This window comes from Mangifera indica, chromosome 14 (genome assembly GCF_011075055.1).
Source record: "Mangifera indica cultivar Alphonso chromosome 14, CATAS_Mindica_2.1, whole genome shotgun sequence".
Lineage (NCBI taxonomy): Eukaryota > Viridiplantae > Streptophyta > Magnoliopsida > Sapindales > Anacardiaceae > Mangifera > Mangifera indica.
The window spans coordinates 12801443-12825043 of record NC_058150.1 but is presented as its reverse complement, the minus strand read 5'-3'; the positions used below and the strand labels follow the sequence as shown (position 1 = coordinate 12825043).

The window sequence follows — 23601 nt, the reverse complement described above, 5'->3', positions numbered from 1 at the left end:
TTGGATATACACTAAACCTTGGGTGGGAATAAATTTTTTGGCTTATCTAAAATAATAAAACTATGTGTACACATTTTTTAGTATACAATTTGATGCATAGATGATTTATGTATACAAGTTATTTATCATTATGTGATTTAATAATATTTAATCTATATATCAAATACATATATTCAATGAAAGTATATCACTACCATACACAAGAATGGATTCAAAATGAGTTTGAAAAAAAGTTAGCTTAAACTTGGTTTGAATCTTGAATGACTAGTTTAAAATCGAACTTAGTTCGTTTAATTGGTAAATGGTAACACCGAAGGGAAAAAAAAGAACAATTGCTAGAGAAGAAAAAGAAAAATTGTTGGCAAAAAAAGCTTTGATGTGGCAACATTAGTGAGGTGCCGATTTCAAGCCAAACTCAAGATTAATAAGTTGAAATTTTTTAAGTTTGAATTCAACATATTCAAGCCAAACTAATATTTGATCCTTATCTAGCTTAGACTGCATCCTACTTATTTGATAGAAACACATAAAATCAAAGGTGTCAATGGGCTGGGTCGGTCATGACTCAGTCCATCGGGCTAATGGGTCAGGCCAGCCCATTGATATATAAGGCCCAACCCATTTAATCAATATTTAAAAAAAAAAATTTAATTAAAATTTTTAAACACAAATTATTTTTTAATTATTAAAACCAAAGATAGTACCCCGAATATTTTATTTATAATCTCTCACTTATAATAGAGAAATATCATAATTATATAATAAAAAATATTATAAATTGATAACATAGTATAAATTAATTAATTTACATACTGTGTAAATTACAAAATATAAATAAAATATATCTACTATATAATATTTATCTACTCATCTTCTACATCTAAATTTCTAAATTCTTTAAAGACAAAAAATTATTATTTACGAATTAAAATATTTTGTAATGATAAAATTAAAATAAAAATGAAATTTAAACACAAAAAATTATTATTTGCGAATTCAGATATTTTTTGAAAGAGAGTTGATAAGAGAAAATGAGATTGAAAATATAATGAAATAATTAAGATTGAGAGATTTATAAATAAAAATGAAAATAAAGAAAAATTAAATAGGTTTATATAAAAAAATTAAGCAGAGACTAATGGCTTTTGCGTACCAAGTGGCAAATGCAAATTCTGCCTCTGCCTTGGCAGAAGCTTGCTTTCGCCACAAGGTAGAAGGAAAAAAATATATTTTTTTTATATACAGTATCAATCCGGGCGCGTAGCCCATGGCTTCATAGTAAAACCCCAAGTCCGGTCTGATAGGACCATGGGCCTAGCGCGACATACTACAGTACCAGACAGGGTCTTCTCATGCCAGGCTTTCCTTTCATGCTTTGGGCCGGGCCTAGCCCAATTAACGTGTATACATAAAGTGTTGAATAACTACATAGCTCGTGAATAATAAGTCCAAGTACAAAAAGGTTCAACGTGTCGCCTGAATCAGGTAAAATCTGGTATATAAATCAGTTTAAATTACTGTTCTGTCTTTTGTTTGTATAACGAAAATGCACTCACCATTCTCATCTTCAACGTCCAAAACAAAATGTCCTCACTAACCTTTCTCATTGTTTTCCAACTCAAACCCCAATCAAATCTAAATCTAAGTCCCAATAAAGAATACTTTCTGCACACTGCTCATCGCGGCATACGCCTATTTATGGAGGGGCGTTCCATTGAAAATGCCCCCTACCAATATTAGTACTACGAATCTTACCATTTAGGAATATTTCTAATAATTAGTAATTGAACAGATGCACATGTCTACAATTGATACACTTTGATTCTTGTTTCTGAATCTCCAAATTAGTAAAGACTTCATATTCATGGTAAGCAATAAGAAACTAAACAATAAGAACTTTAAATGGAGCTGTATAAACACATGCACTGCAAAATTTCAGGTGTTTCAAATTAGTAAGGGGATTCAACTTTCAAGAGGCTACAGAAACTTAATTTCATATATTCAGTAAGACAACCAAAGTTTTGTTTGTAACATAACTAGTTTTAGATAACCATCCAAGTCTGGATTCATCAAAATCTGTTCATCATCTGCCACCACGGAATAACCAAATCCTGTAAATTTAGGCACTGGCAGAAAATCTCGTGCAATCCTTGCAAGTGTGGGATAAGTGGAAGCATTGAGATGCCACCAAGTTAAAATGTCAAACTCTTCACCAGAATCAACTTTAGGATCTTTGAAATAGCTATTGAGTTCTACTTCTGGTGAAGCATTTGAGATAGCACTATCACCATAGTTGATGCCCCTTGCATATTCAATATAAACATTTGTAGTAACTTCAATGATTTGCTGAAGGTAAGTGTCTGCCTCATTGCCGTAACTCTCTTTGAACCACTGTTCTATGCCATCCATTTTGAAACGTGGATCAACAATTACATTCATCACTAAAATCTTACAATTGTTCCACAACTGATCACAAAATTCACCAAACCCTGATGCTATCTCTCGAACATAATGATCATCACTGTTTTTCCATTGAAGCAGATTAAAATAAATGTCAAAGACCACTTGGAAATGCAAGAGTGCAGTGATAATTTTGCAATTATACAAGCTACGAAAAGCACCTTTTACCACTTTCAGAATGCTATGCAGTGCGATTGTCTTATCCCAATCCTCCTTCGTAAAATTTATTGAATTGCAATTTGTATCTATATGCCCCAGTTCAAAAAGTGCTTCTTTATATCCAATAACCCACTCAAGCAAATACACATTCTCATATGGTTCAGGAGGAAAATTTTGAGATGTAATTTTTTTGCCCATGGATAGAGCCTTTTTAACAGAAGATTGGAACTTATTACCATTTGTTGAGGACCTGACATAGCCCACAAGACTTCTCACTTTATCTAAAATTTTGTATGGCCATCCACCCCATAATACATGATGTTCAAGATGCTCTAGTAAAGAAAAAACTGGCACAAAGTTCACAATGATTGGAAGCGAACCTCGTTCAAAAATGTCATTGATCCTTTTAATTTCAGCACTGCTGAAATAGCTGCAATGAACAAAGCATATCTTTTTGTCAATGTTAAAATTCTCAAGCGAACGCTTCAAAACTTTTTCATATGAACCTAAAGAAACTTCTTCTAAACATATTATCCTAGCCTTCTGTTTCCATTTATCATCAATAAATCCAACTTTGATAGCCAAATATGAAAGGGAACTGTCCCTAGTGGAAAACACCTCAAAAGCTAAAGTAAAACGAGATGGGATTTTTTCCAAATATCCACAAAGTTCATCTTTTTCTTGTTTGTAAACATCAACTATACCATTCTTTATCCCGTTTAGCCCATACTTAATAATCTTTCGTATCACATCAAAGCCATTCAATTCTCGATCAACCACACATTCCTCTTTTGCTTTATTTGCTCCTGCATTTGGATTCCTCAAATTAGGGCATATTTGTAAATGACATATGAGAAATCTGGTTTCACTCTTACTTGATACTACTATGTCTCTCTTACAATATTTACACTGAGCCCTTTCCTCCCCATTTGAGTCCACAAAAATGAAGTTTTCCCAATCATTCGAACACCTTTTTCGTTTGAATCCCGATGAATTCTCCAAATTTGCATCCAGCACCATCTCTTCGTTTAGAGTAGTTCTAAATTTGTCATTTTGTTGTTTTATTTCAATGGTTTCCTGTTAATATGCATAAACTCTATGACTTAATACCCAATAAAAAAATTATAAAATCAAGCAACTCCATTGAAACACATTTAAGACAATCCGGCAAGGAAGGAGACATTGGCCAAGAAACACTTAGTGGCATTTTGTTCTTCAGGTTTGAATAGTTTCAGCTCAATTTAAGGACCCAGATGTTAATATTTGAAATAAGTGTACTTGAATAGAAAACCAAAACCAGTTTTAAACATGACGGACAGTATGAAAGGTTACCTGTACTTGTCGTTGAAGAGATTGAAGGTAGGTCATGGATTCATCAAGGATTGCAGCATTTTCTGGGGTGAAGTTGCTTTTGTACCATTGTACTAATTCTTGCAAACATTTCATTCCCTCACTGATTTTGATCTTTCCCACCTACAGAAATTACACAGATATCAGAGAGATGTATAGATTTAACACGAATAACTGAGAAAACATATACTTAACTTGAAAATAAAGACGAGGATCAGATCCAACGGATATTGCTTCCATGGCTTTTGAATAAGAAAAACAGAGATACCCTTCAGTGTAAGTACAGGAATTAGGGCTACTTCGTTGGGCTTTGTAGAAGCAAATTTAAAATTTGAAATAAACTCACTCTCTGTTACTATTACTACCACACTCTCCCAGTCCACGCTGATTAATGCAAGATGTACAATTAATATTTAAATATTCCATTCACTGGTTTCCAACCATTTTTATCTGCAGTCATAAGCTATATAAAGCTGACGAAACGAGGGCCTGCCCATGGTCCGGGCCGGATCCTAGGGACTGGCTGATCCGGGCCTTAATAAAAAGAGCTTGCAACAGCTGTAGAACAATGTTTTTATAATTGGACATGATATCCAATCGGTGGAGTGATCAGGCTATTAAGTGGTTGGATCGGTTGATCAGTGATGTTAATTATTAAAAACTTTTGTATAATTTATAATTAAATATATAATTTAACATTAAAATAATTATATATATATATTTAAATATGAAAAATATAGTTTTGATTCAAGCTTTTGTAATGATTTTTTTAAAAAAAGTCAATTTTTTATATTAATTGAGGGGATATTAATTAAAATAGGTAGCCGCATTCCCGCCTAAACTTGTTTCGGCAATAATTACTCCTTTTTACTTTTTTAAGCAAACCGTTATTTTCATTCCAAAAATACCCTTAGTATAATTTTTCACTTTACCGTAGCATTTTCCCGATTAATTGCTTCCCTTTCACGAAAAGTATTAAGATTAAATTACCGTAATATTTATAAATTATAAAACAAATTAATATTTTATAAAATAATTTATTCTTATATATAAAAAATATAACGTTTTTCTGTAAATTATCTATAATGAATAAAATTTATAAATTAAAAAATAGATTAATATTTTATAAAATAATTGATTGTTATATATAAAAAAATGTTAAGTTTTTTTCTAAATTATCTGTAATGAATAAAATTTATAAATTGAAAAACAAATTAATTTTTATAAAATAATTGATTCTTTTATATAGAAAACAATGCATATATCGAAAACGGTATGTTTTACTTGAAACGGTGCGTTTTCTTCTCAAACAGGTTATGCAAAGAGATCCGGGAATTTGGAAAGGGGTGCGGAAACCTTGTGGAAAGGGGTGTGGGTGCGGGACTTTGGAAACGGGTGCGGGAATTTCTGAAAGGGTGCTTGGACGGTGTGGCAGTTTCTAAAAGGGTGCGGGAATTACTGAAAGGGTGCGACAGCTTTTGAAAAGGTGCAGCAATTGCGAAAAGGGTGCGACAATTGTGGAAAGGGTGCGATAGCTTCTGAAAGGGTGCGACAATTACGAAAAAGGTACGACAACTTCTAAAAGGGTGCGACAGCTTCTAAAAGGGTGCGGTAATTGCGAAAAGAGTGCGGCAGCTTCTGAAAGGGTGTGAAAAAAGGTGCGACAATTACAGAAAGGGTGCGACAACTTTTGAAAGGGTGCGGCAGCTTCTGAAAGGGTTCTGAAAGGATGCGAAAAGGGTGCGACAATTGCAGAAAGGGTGTGACAATTACGAAAAGGGTGCGACAACTTCTGAAAGGGTGCGACAGCTTCTGAAAGGGTGCAACAATTGCGAAAATGGTGCGACAACTTTTGAAAGGGTGCAGCAACTATGAAAAGGGTGCGACAACTTCTGAAAGGGTACGGAAAGGGTACGATAATTACAGAAAGGGTGCGACAGCTTCTGAAAGGATGCGAGAATTGCTGAAAGGGTGCACCAACCATGAAGGGTGTGTAGAAATTGTGGCAATTGCGGAAAGGGTGCGGCAACTTCTGAAAGGGTGCGACAATTGCGAAAAAGGTGTGGTAGTTTCTAAAAGGGTGCGACAATTACGGAAATGGTGCGACAGTTTCTGAAAGGGTGCGACAGCTTCTGAAAGGGTGTGGGAATTACTGAAAGGGTATGGTAAGCGTGGAGGGTGCTTGAAAGGGTATGACCATTTTTGAAAGGGTGCGACATTTTCTGAAAGGGTGAGTGGAATTGTGCGATAACTCACTGTTGGGTGCGTGGCGCGTAGCGTTTCAGTTTGAAACTTAACCCTAACTTTTTCTAATAACTTTCATTTTGCAAATCAAAACTTCAACAAACATTGACAGTCTTGCCAAAACCAAAATTACTCACACTCGATTCACCGTCAGAAAATCGTTGTCGAAAAACTATGGTAATGTCGTCTGAGTCGTCTCAGTCGTCTCAGGTGCGTATTTGTTGTTACCATTGATTCGACATTGTCACATTATATTTCCGCTTCGACTTTGGCACATTGTATGAGATTTAGGTTTTTGTTTGGTTGGTTGGATGTATGTATATGGATTAGTTGTTCATTGTTTAGGGTTTGTGATTGATTTGCCGGTTTGACTGTGTTAGTTCTGGATGTGATTTGCCAGATTTATTGCATTGCATTGGTTGATTTCATACCGTTAACACATTCACATTTTCCCGCACCCTTTCACGTTTCGTCGTACCCCTTAGCACTTCCACGCACCCTTCACTCGTTCACGCACCCGACGCACCCCTTTAGTAGCACTTCCACGCACCTTTCACTCATCCACACACCCCTTTAGCAGCACTTCCATGCACCCTTCACTCATCCACGCACCCGACGCACCCTTTTAGCAGCACTTCCACGCACCCTTCACTCAGCCACGCACCCCTTCACAGTTTGCCGCACCCTTTTGCACAGCCACGCACCCCTTAACATTTTCCCGCATCCTTTCACACTTTCACGCACCCCTTAACATTTTCCCGGACCCCTTTGCACTTCCACGCACCTCTTCACATTTTTTCTCACATGTTTGCAATTTGTTGGATTATATTAGTTATATTACCTTAACCTTTCAACATTTTCCTTATTTTTTTGAACATGTTGATTACTTTTAGGAAAATGGAGTTAATGAACTTCCTAAGGAAATGAGGTATAATGACAGCCATTATATTTTTGTGAAGTTAAAAGTCAAAGGTCATACGAAAACTATCAAAGAAATCAGAAATGCCCTTACTAATGCCTAGAAAAAATTGTTTAAAACATGTTGCTTCGAGCGATTTTCATAGATGGATACTTTGAAGCATACCTCCAGTTTATTACATTCTGTGCTATTTCGGCAAATCAACAAATGAGTGGTGGGAGAGGAATTGTGGTTTCGGCTTAATGGGGTGGACTGCAGATTTGGTCTTGTTGAATTTGCTCTAATAACAAGATTAAAATTCAGTAGGGAAATGGTTAAGAGGAAGGTTATAGGAAAATCACGATTGAAATCTTAGTATTTTCCAGGCAAAAAGGTTGTTACCTATGGTGATTTAGTAGCAGTATTTAAAAAAAGAGTATGGGTAGACAATGATGAGGATGTCATTAAAATATATGTTTTATATCTACTTCATTTTGCATTATTGGGATCAGACAATAGAAAAACTATTCTAGAGAATATTTTAAGTATTTTTGATGACTGGGATACTTTTAACTCATATCCTTAGGGTATTCTTGTTTGGAGGATGACAGTGAAATCTTTAGGTGATGCTTTACTAAAACAATACAATGAAGTTTGTAGATTGTATCTACCAAATTCAAATGATATCCCAATATTAACTTATAGTATACGAGGATGTACCTTAGCATTTCAGTAATATTAATCCCTTTTTAATATTTCATAAGTATATATGTCTGCTCATTTTATTTATTTATAGTATGTGCATTTTTGAATGACAGATTTGGATATACGAGACGCTTAATAATTTGGAAAGTTTTGTGGTTTGTAAATCGGTTAAGACAATCCCTCGAATGTTGAGGTGGAGAAGTTTAGAAGTTCCAAGTTAGGAGGAGATGGATCGTATTTTAAACTCTTTTGAAGTAAGTTCTTATGCATGATACATACTTTATTATTAGTTCACTTTAAACCTCTCTTAATAAACTTGATTTGAATATCTTTAGGATGTTGTCACCTCTCGTATGATTGCATCCAAAGTTGAGAGGCAATCATCGTATTATGAAGATGTTATAGATGACATTGATGATTCAGAAGAATCTGATATTACTTCTCCTGTCGTACCTTCATCCCCTCCAGAGATCCTACTTGGTGTAACATCCCCTCTAGACATCCTACATGGTGTTACATCCCCTCCAGATATCCAACCTACACCTGTCAGTTGGAGTACTCCTGTTCGTAGGCGACGGAGTTCATTTATAAGTAGTCATGTGCCATTGGCTATGCTGCAACCTGAGCGTAGTGCTTTTACATCATCGCCTCAGCTGGCTGAAGAAACACATATTTACAATATTCCAAGTGCATCTACCCGGAAAGATGATGATAAATTTGATAGACTTTAAGAGCTTCTACAAGGGTTCATGTAAAAAATTGATGAACGGCTTGGAAACATCGATGAACGACAAACACTACTTGAAGCACGTCAAGCATCTATAGAAGCTAAGTTGACAGAGCTTCAACATACGCACCATACAAACCCACCAAGCCTAACTGAAGTGGTATATCTTTAAACTATATTTTGACATTTTGCATTTTTTAATAATTGAATGATGTTATTTTGAAAATTGATAAATGTTTTGTTTTTTATTTTCAAGATGAGCCAACAGAAGTGCTGTTTGAGTATTTTGATCGGTTTGATACGAATATCCAACAAACAATGGATGTCACAAATAAAACTCAATCAGAGCACCATTCCATTACTCGGAGGACATTACATGGAAGGATAATGAAGAAGGGTAAAGCACTTCGGAGCCCATACACTGATCCTTTCGAACATCGTCGTGCACGGGCGGTGTTGCAGGCAACCTGCAAAGAGGATATAAAAAATAATATGTGGGAATATTTGCAATGGTACGGGAACCCTCCAGAACCGGGTTTGGGCAACACTTATTTATATGGACCATGCGATAAAATAAAGTGGTGGAAGCTATTATGTGAAAATAACCAATGGCTACTGGATTAGGTATATTAATCTTTAAAAGGCAAAAGTTATATTATTTTTAGATTATATTATTATTTTATAATGTTTGCTCACTTGTTGTAATATTATTTTACTTTTCAGCATATCGATAGTTATTTAGTGGTATTACGACATACATTTCCATCCGCTAAATGGACTTGTGTCGAAACTTCTTTTGATGAGTGGTTACCGCATATAATCAAAGAACGAGAAAATTATGGGTTAGATAATTATCGATGACCACGATTATTATTAGATCCGATTGAAGGGATAAATGATCCAAACTTACATAGAGGTTATATCTCATGGGCTAATGTTGATTGGGTTTGTATTATTTAAATTGATATTTATATATTATTTCGATAAAGTATATTAGACAAATTTTGACTGATGGTAATGAATTTATTTTATTATAGGTTTATATTCCGATCAATTATGAATCTCAACACTGGGCATGCGGTGAATTAGACCTAAATGCGTTGACTTTGATGGTGTATGAGTCATCGAAAACATTTTTTTACTCTACAGAGAAGTTCTTGGAGGCTATGAAACGTTATTCTTATCTTTCGTCTATTATTAATGCAACCAACTATTGAGAGTCACAGGGTCTTGAGCCAAAGTTAGAACCATTGACCATCACGAGATGCATAGATGTACCACAACAAGGTCTTGCCTCCGGTGACTGCGGGATATTCTCATTATATATTTTAGAGTATTTCACCACTGGCAAGAGATTAACTTTTAGGGCAAAGAATGCTTCTGTCATGAGTTGTATGGTTGTATAAAAAATATGGAAGCATGACGGGAATTCAATTCTTTGATTTTTTGTATTATATATAAACTTATGAATATTCTTATTTTTTTTGTTGTATAGTATGTCAATTTTATATATATATTTTGTATTGATTGGTTAATATGTATTAAGTTTTAGTCGTATACATGAGTTGATTAATAACATTTCAGGTATTTGATATTGCATATTTTGAAACAAAATGATTACATTGATACCATGATCTTGATTTCATATGAGTCAATTGCTTTCCTTATGGACACATTTAGAGAATAGGAAAATAACCTTTTAGATACTGAGTTTCTATATGATTGATGAATAGATTACGTATCTAGTCATTATTCTTATAGTTCGTTACTAATTAGTCACATCAGTGTTGGTTATTATGCGTTCAATTGAAGAGGAGTTTTATCGTATGATAACATAGATTACATCAATAAAAATAAATAAACTACAGTTAACATAAATTAAGGTGACATTTTTACATATAGCTATGGATTTATCAATTGTGGTAGTGGAATAATGTACATGTACTCCCAGAAATCATGTAAAAACTATTACACCAATCAACAATAAGAAAGGCATGAAAATTACAATAACAATAAGATAACTCTCAAGCAATTTACAACCAGAAAAAAGAAGATGATGCAAAAGTAATTAACATAAAAAGACAATGGCTCCAAGTCAATGTCCCAAAATTCCATCTGGGTATCCAACTTTGAATTCAAATTTTAATTGCATGTATATAATCCAAGGGATAACAATATTTGAAAATATGAAATTATTACATTTTTTCTATTAAAGATATAATTTTGATTTTTACTGAAATGACTTAATTTTTAAAATTTTTATTGAAAAAATTAACCTTTTAAAAATAGTTAAGTTCGATTAAATTTAATCATGTCAAAAGAAAAAAACTGAAAAAGGTTGATTTTTTCAATTAAAAAAAACCCCCTCTACCCCTCATTCTACTGTTTGGACCGAGATGTCTTTCTCTTTCCTGCTACATAATAAATAATGACCCAAATATTCACAATTACAAGAACATATCTTCAATTCTTTATTCATATTCCACCACAATTACAACAAAAAGAAGTAAAACAGTAAAAAGTAATTAAAAACGAGCTCTGCATATCAAATAGTGATGAGGGAGATTGCATACAGAATCCATCAAACACACTTGAGGCTCAGACGAAAAGGTATTGCAATGGTGAAAACCACAGTGGCGGTAACCAGGAGGCCTAATGCTTTCTCCAAAATTTGAGCTAGTGAAGTAAAATTACCACCAATAAAGGTTGAAAAAAACAGAGAAAGAAAGATAAGCAAGACAGCAAAAGAGAGGATATGAAAAGAAACAGGGAGTTGGGATTCAATTTGTGCAGACAAAAAGTGGGAACAATTTGGATAGTCTGATATTCAATCCAAGTCTAGAAATTGGCTTCACCTAGTTCTGTCTAGTTAAAAAAGGAACATTGAAAATCATTAAAGAAAAGATTAAGCAATAAAAAATTGGATATACAACTAAATTTAGACTCTTCAATTATCGATAAAAAAATGTAATCAAATATATTCAAAAGACAAGTTTAATTGATAATTGAAATTAATCCTCTTTAAATAATTATACATGTTTTTATTATAGAGAATGTTATGCTACAAGCAAATTGAATCAAAAGATAAATGGATTTTGTAGTATCATAATTCAGGTCTTGCTTCCGGATTTATCGGTTATCCTCATAAAATAATGTAATTCATTAAATCATGTAACAATTATTACAGCAACAATCAAAAGATAAATGAAAATTACAGCAACACCACAAAGATAAAATAGTACAGAATAATTAAATGTAAGTTTTGCAGATCAAAATAATTAACAGAGAGATTGCATACAGAGCCATGCAACACACTTAGACTTGGAGGAAATGGAATTGCAATGGCAACAAAGAGGGTTGCTGCTGAAACTTGAGCTTTAGAATTAAAATGCTGACCAATAAAGCTCAAGACAATAAATATAAGCAAGATAGCAAAAGAAAGGACTAATTGGGAAAAATATAAAACACATATTTTTATTTCAACAACTTCATTATACATTTGCAGGGTCCTTCAACCAAACTTTTGAACATACCAAAGCATTTTTTAAGTCGTCATCCAACCCACCAGTATAAATATTTTCAACTTCATTCTTCAAAGAATAATCAAAATGTGTTGGAAGAAAGGGCTCAGAAATAGGTATTGACAAGAAGTCACGAGCCATCATAGCTAGTGTTGGATAAGTTGGAGAATTAACCCGCCACCATTCTAGTATATCAAACTCTTCATATAGAGGAACCTTGGAATCTGTCAAATAGCGGTTGAGTTCTGATTTTGATGAAGCAACCTCATTTGGAAATGCATATTGTCTCACCATGGAAGAATTGTTGACATCCTTTGCATATTCATTGTAAATATTTGAAACATCATCAATGATTTTCTTAGAGTGTAAGTCTGCCTCATTATCATGAAATTCTTTGCAGAAATGTTCCACAATATCCATTTTAAATCGTGGATCTAGAATGACTGTGATCACAAAAACCATGTTAGTTTTATCAAGCAGTTCTCCGCATAGTCTTGCAGTGCTGTGAACGAGATAATATCCATTTTTTACAAACTTCAGCATTTTCAAAAGAAGAGGGAAAAACTCATTCGCCAATTTAATTTTAGAAACTTCATTTAACACTGCCAAAAAGCTTTGCACCGAAGTTGCATCATACCAATTAAACTTGATAGACTTGATACCAGGATCTGTATGCTCCAATTCACAAAATGCTTCTTTACATCCTATTACCCAATCAAGCAAATCAGAACTTGGAAGAGGAAATCTATCATTATTTTTGGATGTTACTTTTTTACCAATGGACTCAACTTTTTTCACTGCTAATTCAAACTTATATTTGTTTGACGACTTCACATAGTAGTCCTCAAGCTGCTTCGCTTCAATGTAAACAAGATGCGACGATTGATATCTAACTTTGTTTACATAATGTCTTAAAAAATTAGGACATGTATTCCAGATGAAAGGAAATGGAACCCGTTCATTAAGCCAATTTTTAAGCTCAATAACCTTTGATGCATATCTATATGCATAAGCTAAATAAAATATTCCATTGTCAATATTTTTGGCAGCTATAGACAATATTCTTTTGTCTATGTTCCAATCCAGAAACCAACGCTTCACTCTTTCAAGTAAGTCTACTCCCATTTCATCATTTTCCAATTGAATAATCTTCTTCTTCAATTCCCAACTATCATCGATAAACCAAACTGTCATAACCCAAAAGTCAACCTTGTCTTTCGACAATAAGTTAATTGTTACATTAAAACGACCTGGGAGTTTATCTAAATAGCTCTGCAACTTATCTTTTTCTTGTGCATAAACATCAAGTATTTCATCTTTTATGCCATTTATCTCATACTTAATAATCCTTCGCACCAAATCAAAGCAAGTCAATTCTCAATCAATCACACTTTTCTCTTTTGCTTTACCTACTGCACCATGATTTGTCAAACCTGGGCATCTTTTTAAATGATGTCTGAGATGTAAGGTTTCACTCTTACTTATTCTTACAAAGTCTCTCTTACAATATTTACATTGAACCCATTCCTTCTCATTTGAGCCTAAAGAGATGAAGTCTTCCCAATCATTTGTCCTTCTTTTTCGTTTAGAACATGATGAATTCAGAAAATTTGTATCGAGCACCATCTTTTCATCTAGACTAGGTCCAGAATTGTCATTTTGCTCATTATTTTCAATGATTTCCTGTTAATATACATAAACACTATCACCTAATACCCAATAAAAAGACAAATAAAATTAAGCTGAATGAAAGATAAGCCGAGTAAACCTAGCAAGGAAGGAAACATTCGCGAAGAAACGCTTAGTGGCATTTTGTTCTTCAGATTTAAACAATTTCAGCTCAATCCAAGGACCCAGATGCTAATATTTGAAACAAGTGTACTTAGATAGAAAACCAGAACCACTATAGTTTTAAACATGACGGGCAGTTGGTAAGGTTACCTGTGCTTGTCGTTGAAGAGATTGAAGGTAGGCTATGGATTCATCAAGGATTCCAGCATTTTCTGGGGTCCAGTTGTTTTTGTACCATTGTACCAAATCTTGCAAACATTTTATCCCCTCACTGATTTTCATCTTTCCCACCTACAGATATTGCACAAGTATTAGAAAGAATCATGGATTTAACATGAATAAATGAGAAAACAAATACTTAACTTGAAAATAAAAACGAGGATCAGATCCAACGGATATTGCTTCCATGGCTTTTCAATAAGAAAAACAGAGAAACCCTTCAGTTCAGTGTAAACATAGGAACTAGGGCAACGTCGTTAGGCTTTTGTGGTGGCCGACAAGTCATACCTTTTCCCAGATCGTGCTGATTAGTGCAAGATGTACAATTAATATTTAAATATTTTATTTCAGTAGTTTCTAACCATTTTTCTCTTCTATTATAAGATGTATAACGCCGGTAAAACGGGGCGTTTAGGGCTCCTAAGCCTAGCGTTGCTCATGGTCCAAACGGGCATGTGCTAGAGGTGGACAGAATAGAATTGGGCCCTCTCCGAGTAGTCCTCGTCTCGAATTCAGTTTTAATGGATCATAAATCAGTTTGAGTTTAATTTGATTCATTGATTCAAAATTAAGATTAATTTAAATTTGATTTAAATAAAAATAATTTAATTTAAATTTATAGTTTAAATTCATAATTTATATTTATGGTTCAAATTAGTGACAAACTGTTATTATTTTATCAAATAATAGATAAAATAATATTGTTTTAATAATTACTTAACATAATTTAAATTAAGATATGAGTTAAATTTGAATCAAATTAAATTATCCATTCAGCTCATAAGCCAAACCAAATCAAAATTTTTTTAGCTTGAGCTCAATTTAATTTTAAAAATAAGTTAAATTTTCTAAATTGAACTTAGCTTGAATGTAAATTAAAAGAATTTGAATTGAACTAAATTGTGTCAAACCAATTTTTAAGCCTAAACTAGTTTGGGGCAAGTTGAACCTGTGCTCGCATAGCCTAGTCTAGGTTAAATCTTAAGGAGAAGTTGAGATGGGCCCTACTCATAAGGACTTGTGCAAGTAAGGTCTAGGCCCTTGGCGTATTCAAAAAATAAATATAAGAATTTTAGGTTAAAGGGATTTAAAGTGTAAGATATATATTTTAATAGGACTAAACTAAATATAAAAAATAAAAAATTTAAATATTTTGTAACCAAAATATAATATTTAAAGGAGAAATTAATTTAAATAGCTACTTTGAGGGAGTATACAAAATTAGTCAATACTTTTGAAGTCATCTGATCAAAACTATTAAAATAGATTTAGACAAATTTTATCTAATCTATACAAGATTTTTTTTTTTCAACTAAAGTTGACCAATATTCAAATTGCAAACGTAACAAAGGTAGAGGCATTCCCACTCAAAATCATCATTTTTAAAACTACAACTTACTCTAAATGAGTCAAAAGTTTAGTATATAGTGTTAATTGGTTTGGGATTGTGTTTTCCATTTTCAATATGGATTCAGGAATTTTAGCTGATGAATGTTCTATTTATCTGTGAAAATTGATTCAATATTGGTAGAAAAGTGATTTAAGAAGGTTAGAGATTTTTTTTTTTCATATGGAACAAAAGATTTGGCATGAAATCATAAAAGTCATGTTGGCAGGCATCATTTGCCAAATAGGCAAGATTATACCTATTAGCAAATCACATCTACTGATAGGGTTTTGATGAATATGATAAACATCAATAATTTTCCTGTAGGCTTTTTGTGGGGTAGCTCAAAATTGTACTAAGAAAAAATTGTCTAGAAGGTAAATGATGTCTCTAGTAGGCAAAATGAAGGGGTTATATGATATACTACTAAGCATCAATGCCTACTAGGGGTTACTTAAAATTTGTATAAAAGTGGTGATGGGGAGATATTTGATATTATACTAGATGACAACGCCTAGGGGTTTCATTGAAATTTTTCACTGATAAGCATTAAGTATTAGGTGAAGTTATGTTTTTGGCAGGTTTGTTGATTTTTACTGGGTGCTAAGACTTTGGGGGGTAACTAATGTTTTCCACTAGGTGAGGTTAGATTGTGGTAAGCGTAATTTTTCAAGTGAGATATGTTTTCTCAATTTTCAGTGATTATCTTTGAATTTTTTCTAATTTGAGATAGAATTTGATGAATTTCATTTTAATTAACAAAAAAAGATTGAAATTTGATGAAATTTTTTCAAGTGAGATATGTTTTATTAAAGATTGTTTCCACAATGTAGAACATAGCCTCATCAATTGATTTATGTATTGTCACTAGATCACTAGAGGTTTTCCCCTAAATCTCTTAGTTGTAGCATTAAACAAATTCATTTCCAAGTGTTGATATGAATATTTATAACAGCAAGAAGTATGCAAAATCTTACATAGTAAATGAAAAATAGTTGAATTGAGGATGTGACTTAGGGTGAGATATTGTGAAGATAAGAATGTTCTTAGCGTATTGTAGTTTGTTACTTACAAGTCTACTTCAATGATTATATTATTTACGTCTTTTTTAAATGTAAAAGAATATTGGTGTTAGTTACAAGATAATTGTTCTCCCCATCCCGGTTAATTTTGTAATTCTTTATATTTATAGGATAAGGAAATGGGGTTACATGTAATTATGATATTAAGGTATTTTTAATACAACAATGAATATAAGATTTTATTCATATTCTAATTCTATTAAAAAAAAAAAAACATGATAATTACATTGATTACATGATTCTAATTTGGTAGAAAATGATAGCTTTCATATGTAGACACAATGTGAAATATAAATGTAATCTTGTAGATTGCATAAAAATAGAAATGGCTAGTGTAAGAAATCTCCTTCCTTGATCTCTAACCTTCATCCTCCACCCTTCCCTTTACTTTTTTGGTTATCTATCACCTGTGTTCACCTCTACCCACTAACCTCTTGGTTGTCTCCCTTTTCCCCCGTCCTACTCTCCCTCCCCCTCTTTATTCCTTCCCTCTTTCTTTGCAGTCTTTCCCTCTCTTCATTGTTGTGTACTTTCATCATTGGGCGTTGACTTTACTTTCTTCTTTATGGTTCTTTACCATGGTCTCAGTTAGTGATTCCTCATGTTTGTGTCAATAGTGGTTGGCTTTTAACTGTCTTTTATTTTCTTGTGTTGGTGGTTTAGGTTATGGTGTGCAATTTGCCTAGTAAGTTATGTTTATTGTTTGGGTAGTTTTGTCCTTAGGTTGTTGGTTCTCTTTTGGACACTCCTCCAATATGGTGCAGTGTCTTATTTCTTGGTTGTTGTTTTTTTAGTGCCTGGTGGTTGGTCTTACTTCCTTCTCTTGTTAGTTTTATTGATAGTCATTGGCAGGACTTTCCTATTGCTAGGTTTTGCAGGTGTTGCATTAGTGCATTTTGCTTATTGGTTCCTATTGAGGTGTTCACTTTGCTAGTCGTGTACTTCTTTTTATGGGTTTTGCGTTTTCATCTAGGTTGGCCTAGGTGTGTTATGCTAGGGGTCTTTTGCGACTTGATGTTGATTCTTTAGGTTTGTTATTTTGTGCTAAGGGTGTTTTGAGTATAGGCTTGTCTTTGTAGTGTGAGGTGTGTTTTGGCCAACTTAAAAGGTGTGAGGTTGGGTTGTTATTTGTGGTCAAGTGTTTTTAGGTTGGGCTGGTTATTGACCTAGTTTAGGTTGGGATTGTTTGCTTGGTTGTTGTTGTTTTCATTTGGCCTTTCTTTTGTCTATGCATCGTTCATCTACAAGTGTTGTTTGGTTGCTCTATTCTATTATGTTTCTATAACTCAATCTTGGTAAGTGTTTTTTATTCTTTTTTTTTTTCCCGATTCTTTGCCCACATGGGTAATGGAATGGATTTGTTGTTCACCTATCCTCTTAGGTCTGCTTTGGATGGCCTTCTAGTGTCTTATTCTACAAAATTGTCTCATAGTTTGTTTATGTTGGTTGTTAGTTCCTTTGTGCCTCTAAGTCCTTTTAATGCTCTTAGTAGGTTGTGGTTGAAACTCTTTGATTGTAGTCACTTTAATTGCCCATTGGAATTTTTCTCCCCACTTTTAGGCAAATCCCACATCGACAAAGTATGAGAGAGATGTTGGGTCTATCTATATTCTGTCTATGTATCCCACATTAGTTAGACGTGAGAGAATTTAACAAGTTAAATAACCTATGAGTTCCTTAAACTGTTAAGACGCGTTTTGAGGTTGCAAAGCCTAGAAACAAAACCATGATAGACTATGTGTCCAAAGTGGATAATATATAAACAGTGGACTAGATTATTAGACCAAGGATGTTACAAATGATATTAGAGCGACTTCATGTATCCTCTTGAATGATGGAGAGGTAAACCTCAACGAGGATATTGAGTTCCATAAGAGGGGGTTTATGTGATACCCTTAAGTAAATCCCATATTGACAAAACACGGAAAATATATTAGGTTTATTTGTATTCTGTCTATGTATCCCACATCGATTAGAGGTAGAAGAATTTAACTGGTTAAATAACCTGTGAGCTTCTTAAACTGTTAAGACGCGTTTTGGGGTGTAAAGCTTAAAAGCAAAACCATGATGGACTGTGTGTTCAAAGTAGACAATATCTTGACAGTGGGCCGAATTAGAGCTTGTGTTGTTCTTCTTGAAGAAATGGCTATCTTATGAGCCAAAAAATGGGAGAATTGTGTTGTTAGGTTTTGTTTAGGGAAAACTTGTCCTTTCTTGGTGGTTAAACATTTTGCAAACAAAATGTAGGCTAGCCTTAGCCTTATGGAGGTGTTTTCGAATGAACAAGGTATGCTCTTCTTCAAGTTTAAGAATTTAGATGATTTGCTCAAAGTTATTACGGATGGCCCTTGGTTCTTGTGGGGTAACTTTTCTTTGTAATAAATGGACTATGAACCTTAACTTAATTTCGAAGAGCATAACAAAAATTGCTATTTAGGTTAAAATATTTGGTGATCCTTTGGAATGTTTGAACCCAAAGAAGTTGATTTATATTGCGACTAGTTTAGAGAGCCCCCTCTTTTATAGATGTTATTATTGAAGAAGGTACTAGGTTGTAATTTCACCAAGGTAAGTGTTGAGATGAATGTGGATAAAGCCTTTCCTAACTTCATTGATCTAGTTTTTCCAAATGGAGACAAAATTAAGCTCAGAACATAATATAGTTAGAGACCTTTAAGATATGTTTCATGTAGGAAATTTGGCCATAGCAACTTGAATTGTAAATTAAGTGTAACTAAAAGTTGACAAGCTAGTAAAATACCCACCATGGGCAATCTAGTGTCTATTCGAAGGGTAAAACTCCTAGTGCTAAAAGTAGGGGAGATGACGATGAGAAAAATGTTCTTAGATAGAGGAAATTTTTTGGAACTTTTCTTAATCCAAGAGTGGAATCCAATAAGCTTGATGTGACACTTAGAGAAATCCCACACTGAAAATGCACAAGAGAGATGTTGGGTTTGTATGCGTATCTCACATCGCTTGAGGATGCTAAATTGAGATTGGTTAAATAGCATGTGAGCTCTTTAAGCTATCAAGATGTTTTTGGTTTACAAACTAAAAAAAAAATCATGATGAACTATGTGTCCAAAGTGGATAATATAATTAAATTGATTAAGAGAGCCAAAACTTGAGGCTCATGTATGACGAATAACATGGCCTTCAACATTATTATCTTGTCTCCACTTGTACCTTACACTAAGTTCGTTATGGACTTTATGAAGGACAACAAAAAGGAATCCACGAAAGGATTGTTAAAGATAGTAATGTATGTTAACATATATATAAGAATGGCCAAATAGGTTGAAACCAGTTTGACAAGGGAAAAAGAAAGAAGTAAGACAAAGGCTAAACTGAATTATGAATCTCAGCCTATACCTTAGGACACAGTAAACACTCATTATGGTGCAGTTAGTAAGAGTAAAGAAAGTTGCTTTCAATGTGGTAAACCTAGTCACTAAAGCAAACACTACAAAACCTTACCAACTAACAAAAAGAGGAAGACTTAATTTTTAACTTTAGGTATGATTAAGAATCGAACATTTTCTCAAAATTTTATGTTATTTAACTTGGGATTTAAAATTCTCATATTTGATTGATGTGTAGGAACCAAGACATGGTGGATGTCTGCCGAAAGAAGATATGAACCTATAAGTTTGAAATGCAGCATGTGCACGCCACATTAGTTGTAGTTGTAGGATTAATGTATTCACTTTTGTTTACTAGCAAGATAAAATAGAAATAAAATCAGTTGTAATATTTTTTAGAAATAAAACTTTTGTAAGATTTGTAACTACGATTATTTCATTAATTTTAAATCATATAAATTAACTAGACCATAATTTGACACATAAAGGACTTAGTTAATAGTATTTTGAGTTGTTTGATTTTTGTTCAATAATGAACATTAGTTATGTCTATCAAGACAAAGATGAATGTGTCGACCTCTTACTAACCTTAGAAAGAGTATTATCCAACTATTGAATACTATCTTAATAATGATTATTAAACAATGATGTGTTAGATGACACGAAAGACTTAGTCATGATCAGTATTTTGAGTTGTTGGACTTTTGTCAAATAATGAATGCCAGTTATGTCCATCAAGTCAAAGATGATTATGTTGATCTCTTACTAACTTTAGTAAAAATATTATTCAACTATTAAACATCATCTCAATGAAGATTATTAAATGATGTTATGTCAAATTGCATGAAAGATTAAGTCATGGCTATAATTTCAATTCATTCAATTTTTGTTATATGATGGATACTGGTTATGTCTTTTAGACAAAGGTAACTATGTCAACCTCTCACTACTTTCAGTAGGAGCATTACTCAACTATTAAATTTCGTCCAAACAACGAGAATTAATAGTTAGTATCGAATACAACAAATTTTGAATTTCAATCGATTTATTAGAAATTCCAGTGAATATGATTTGTACACCTTCAGAAATACAAATTTGGATACCTTGAAGAAATTCATGGAAATCAAGAATGAAATAAAGAATTTTATAACATGTGTTTTTAATCACTTGGGTTAAATCAAGAAGGTGAATACATAAAACAAATAGTCCAATGTACTACCTAAGGTGTAGTGGGAGTTTTGATACCCATTAACTGTTTTAAAGTAATACGTTATAAATTATAACCCATATTCATGTTTATATATATAACACATTTTGTATATGTTGAATGTGTTAGTGTATGTCCTAAGAACCATTCGTATTGTTGGTTTCAAAACATTTCATCTTGTATATAATCTTTTAATAATTAATTAATAAAGATATAGTTTTTTTGTTTATATGCATAAACTATTTCCTTTATTTTCAATAATATAAAGTATGTGTGTGAACTACCCAAATAACTCACTTAATGCAAACTGAATAATTTAATTGTTCCCAATGGACATGATATAACTTGGGCAATTATATCATATAATAGACATACTAAATACCTCTATTGAATGTCATGAGATGATATTAATACGGATGATGACAATGGTCTTGTCATTAAGGTATTAGTATGAATTAATACTTAGAAAACTATTTTTCAAACATGACTAATAATGATAAATCGCATGGTCATTAAATCATAGTTAGTGACTTAACATATGATCCTACTAGTGTATGAAGTAATCCGTTGACCTAAAATGCCATAATTGGATCTGATATGGATACGTGTGATTCATGTGGTGTATAAATACAGTGTTAACCACATTATGTATGAGAAATCATGTTAGTTATGTGTTATTTGTGTATGAAGACAAATGATGATCAATATGTGATTTGTTGACTCGAAAAGTATTAGGTTTTTAATATCTATTTATTCTATTCAAATCTAAGTTCTAAAGCGAATGTCATTAACTATTGGAAATCGAAATCTCTAGCCAAAGTATAATGTAAGTCATATAAAGGATGTTCGTAATTACGTGTTCTGAATATTTAAATCAACGATTCGTAAAGAATTAAAAATTAAGACTTTGATGATCCACGAGTCCGAAATTGTTTTAGATTGGACAACGGAAGGATATTACCTACAGAAAAAGTATCATTGGAGATATTAGGTTTGGTTGAGTATTTCTTCATCGTGGTTTAAGGGCTATGACACATTACTAGTTGTTTACTATAGTATTCAGTTTTCTGGATACACTTTTGAATCTTCTAAAAAAAGACTCATGGCTATGCCATAATGAACCTAAAGGGTCACACCAATAAACCAAGTTTACGAGAGGAAGAATTAATTATCCAAGGTTGGCTAGCACCTTCCAAAGGATAATGAAAATCATATAAAATGTTATATGTGTGCAAAAATAACATTTTAAATGTTAAGATGTTAATGAGATGAAATTCAGGTAGCTAAGGTGTATATTTGATATACATGCATGACAAAACTTCAAATTATGAATTAGTTGGGCCAAATAAGAATTTTTAAATTACAAAAGAGGCCACCATTATATAAGTGTGATTTTAGTTCAATTTTAGACTACTAAGTCATTTTCACACTTTTTCTTCTCACACTAAAAGTCTAAAACTCTTTCTCTTCTCTCCTTTTGTCTTGGCCAAGAAGAACCAAGCTTGGAGGTGGATTTTCTTTAGAGGCTTCTACATTTGTAAAGCTTATTTATCATCCTATATCTCTATAGGAAGCAAAGGAGAAGGTAAACTTCTAATCCTTCTCTTATATGCTTTAATCATATTTTGATTTTTATTCTTCTTGCTTGCATGACATTTTTTGTATCTTTTTCTTCATCTGAGAGGATTGAAGACCAATGATTTATTTAACAATGGTAATGACATTGATGTTAAGCAATTAATTTGAGTTAGTTAAACCAAAGTTTTTCTTATGTAATATTCTAAAGAAAACTTAAAGAATATTGTCTCTCCAATACCAAACAAGTTTTAAAATCTATCCTGGAAGATTCTTTTAAATATAATTCTCTAAAAGATCAAGTCAGAGAATAACATAATTCAATCAATCGAGTTCTAGCTTATAAGAAAGATAGACATAAAATATATGATGTACCATCGAAAGATGGTTGAACATCACAACAAAAATTACTCATTCAAAAAAGGAAATGGGTAATCAGTCTATGTATACATAATAATGTAGGAATAATGAGGTGCATTATGAGTTTATAAGAAATAAAATTCTTATAACTCATGATAAATGCACTAGTCCTTTATGACGTTAAAATTTGATACCTATGAGTGATATTAAAATCTAAATACGCTCATAATTGTTGCATTATATTAAAGGTTTGACAATTAATTGTCAATAGTAGCTTTAGTGGATAAAACTTAGAATTGTTGTGACTATATCATAACCAATGATATCAATCTAGAATTGGAGTTGGTTGGGTATACAAGTTGGTGAATTCTATTTAAGAACTCATGTGAACGTCAAAATTAAAAAAAATATTTATATAGATAAAACCATAAAATCTTTTGGTTTTACTTAGATAAATAAGATATTTGTATACGAAAGCAAGTGGGAGTACAATGACAAATCTAACATTTTATATCTATACAATGATATACCTATCTGAATTAAATGTCATA

General features: G+C 32.7%; 2 protein-coding genes across 3 annotated transcripts; both read right to left on the bottom strand.

The window, feature by feature from the left end:
- Window positions 1–1978: 1978 nt before the first annotated feature.
- Window positions 1979–4344, bottom strand: LOC123195726 (zinc finger BED domain-containing protein RICESLEEPER 1-like). 2 transcript variants are annotated; one of them, XM_044609543.1, is made up of 4 exons: window positions 4165–4344; window positions 3952–4092; window positions 3495–3696; window positions 1979–3425 (listed from the first exon to the last, which is right to left on the bottom strand). In XM_044609543.1, the coding sequence occupies exons 1-4, from the start codon at window positions 4207–4209 to the stop codon at window positions 2002–2004; spliced, it is 1812 nt and encodes a 603-aa protein (XP_044465478.1). In that variant the 5' UTR covers window positions 4210–4344; the 3' UTR covers window positions 1979–2001. The 2 variants fall into 2 exon arrangements, with proteins under 2 accessions (XP_044465478.1, XP_044465477.1); XM_044609542.1 differs by having other exon boundaries at window positions 1979–3696; window positions 4165–4343.
- A 7647-nt stretch (window positions 4345–11991) lies between these two features.
- On the bottom strand, window positions 11992–14411 carry LOC123195814 (zinc finger BED domain-containing protein RICESLEEPER 3-like). Its single transcript, XM_044609659.1, has 3 exons — window positions 14219–14411; window positions 14006–14146; window positions 11992–13747 (listed from the first exon to the last, which is right to left on the bottom strand). The coding sequence occupies exon 3, from the start codon at window positions 13256–13258 to the stop codon at window positions 12035–12037; it is 1224 nt and encodes a 407-aa protein (XP_044465594.1). The 5' UTR covers window positions 13259–13747; window positions 14006–14146; window positions 14219–14411; the 3' UTR covers window positions 11992–12034.
- Between the last annotated feature and the right edge of the window lie 9190 nt (window positions 14412–23601).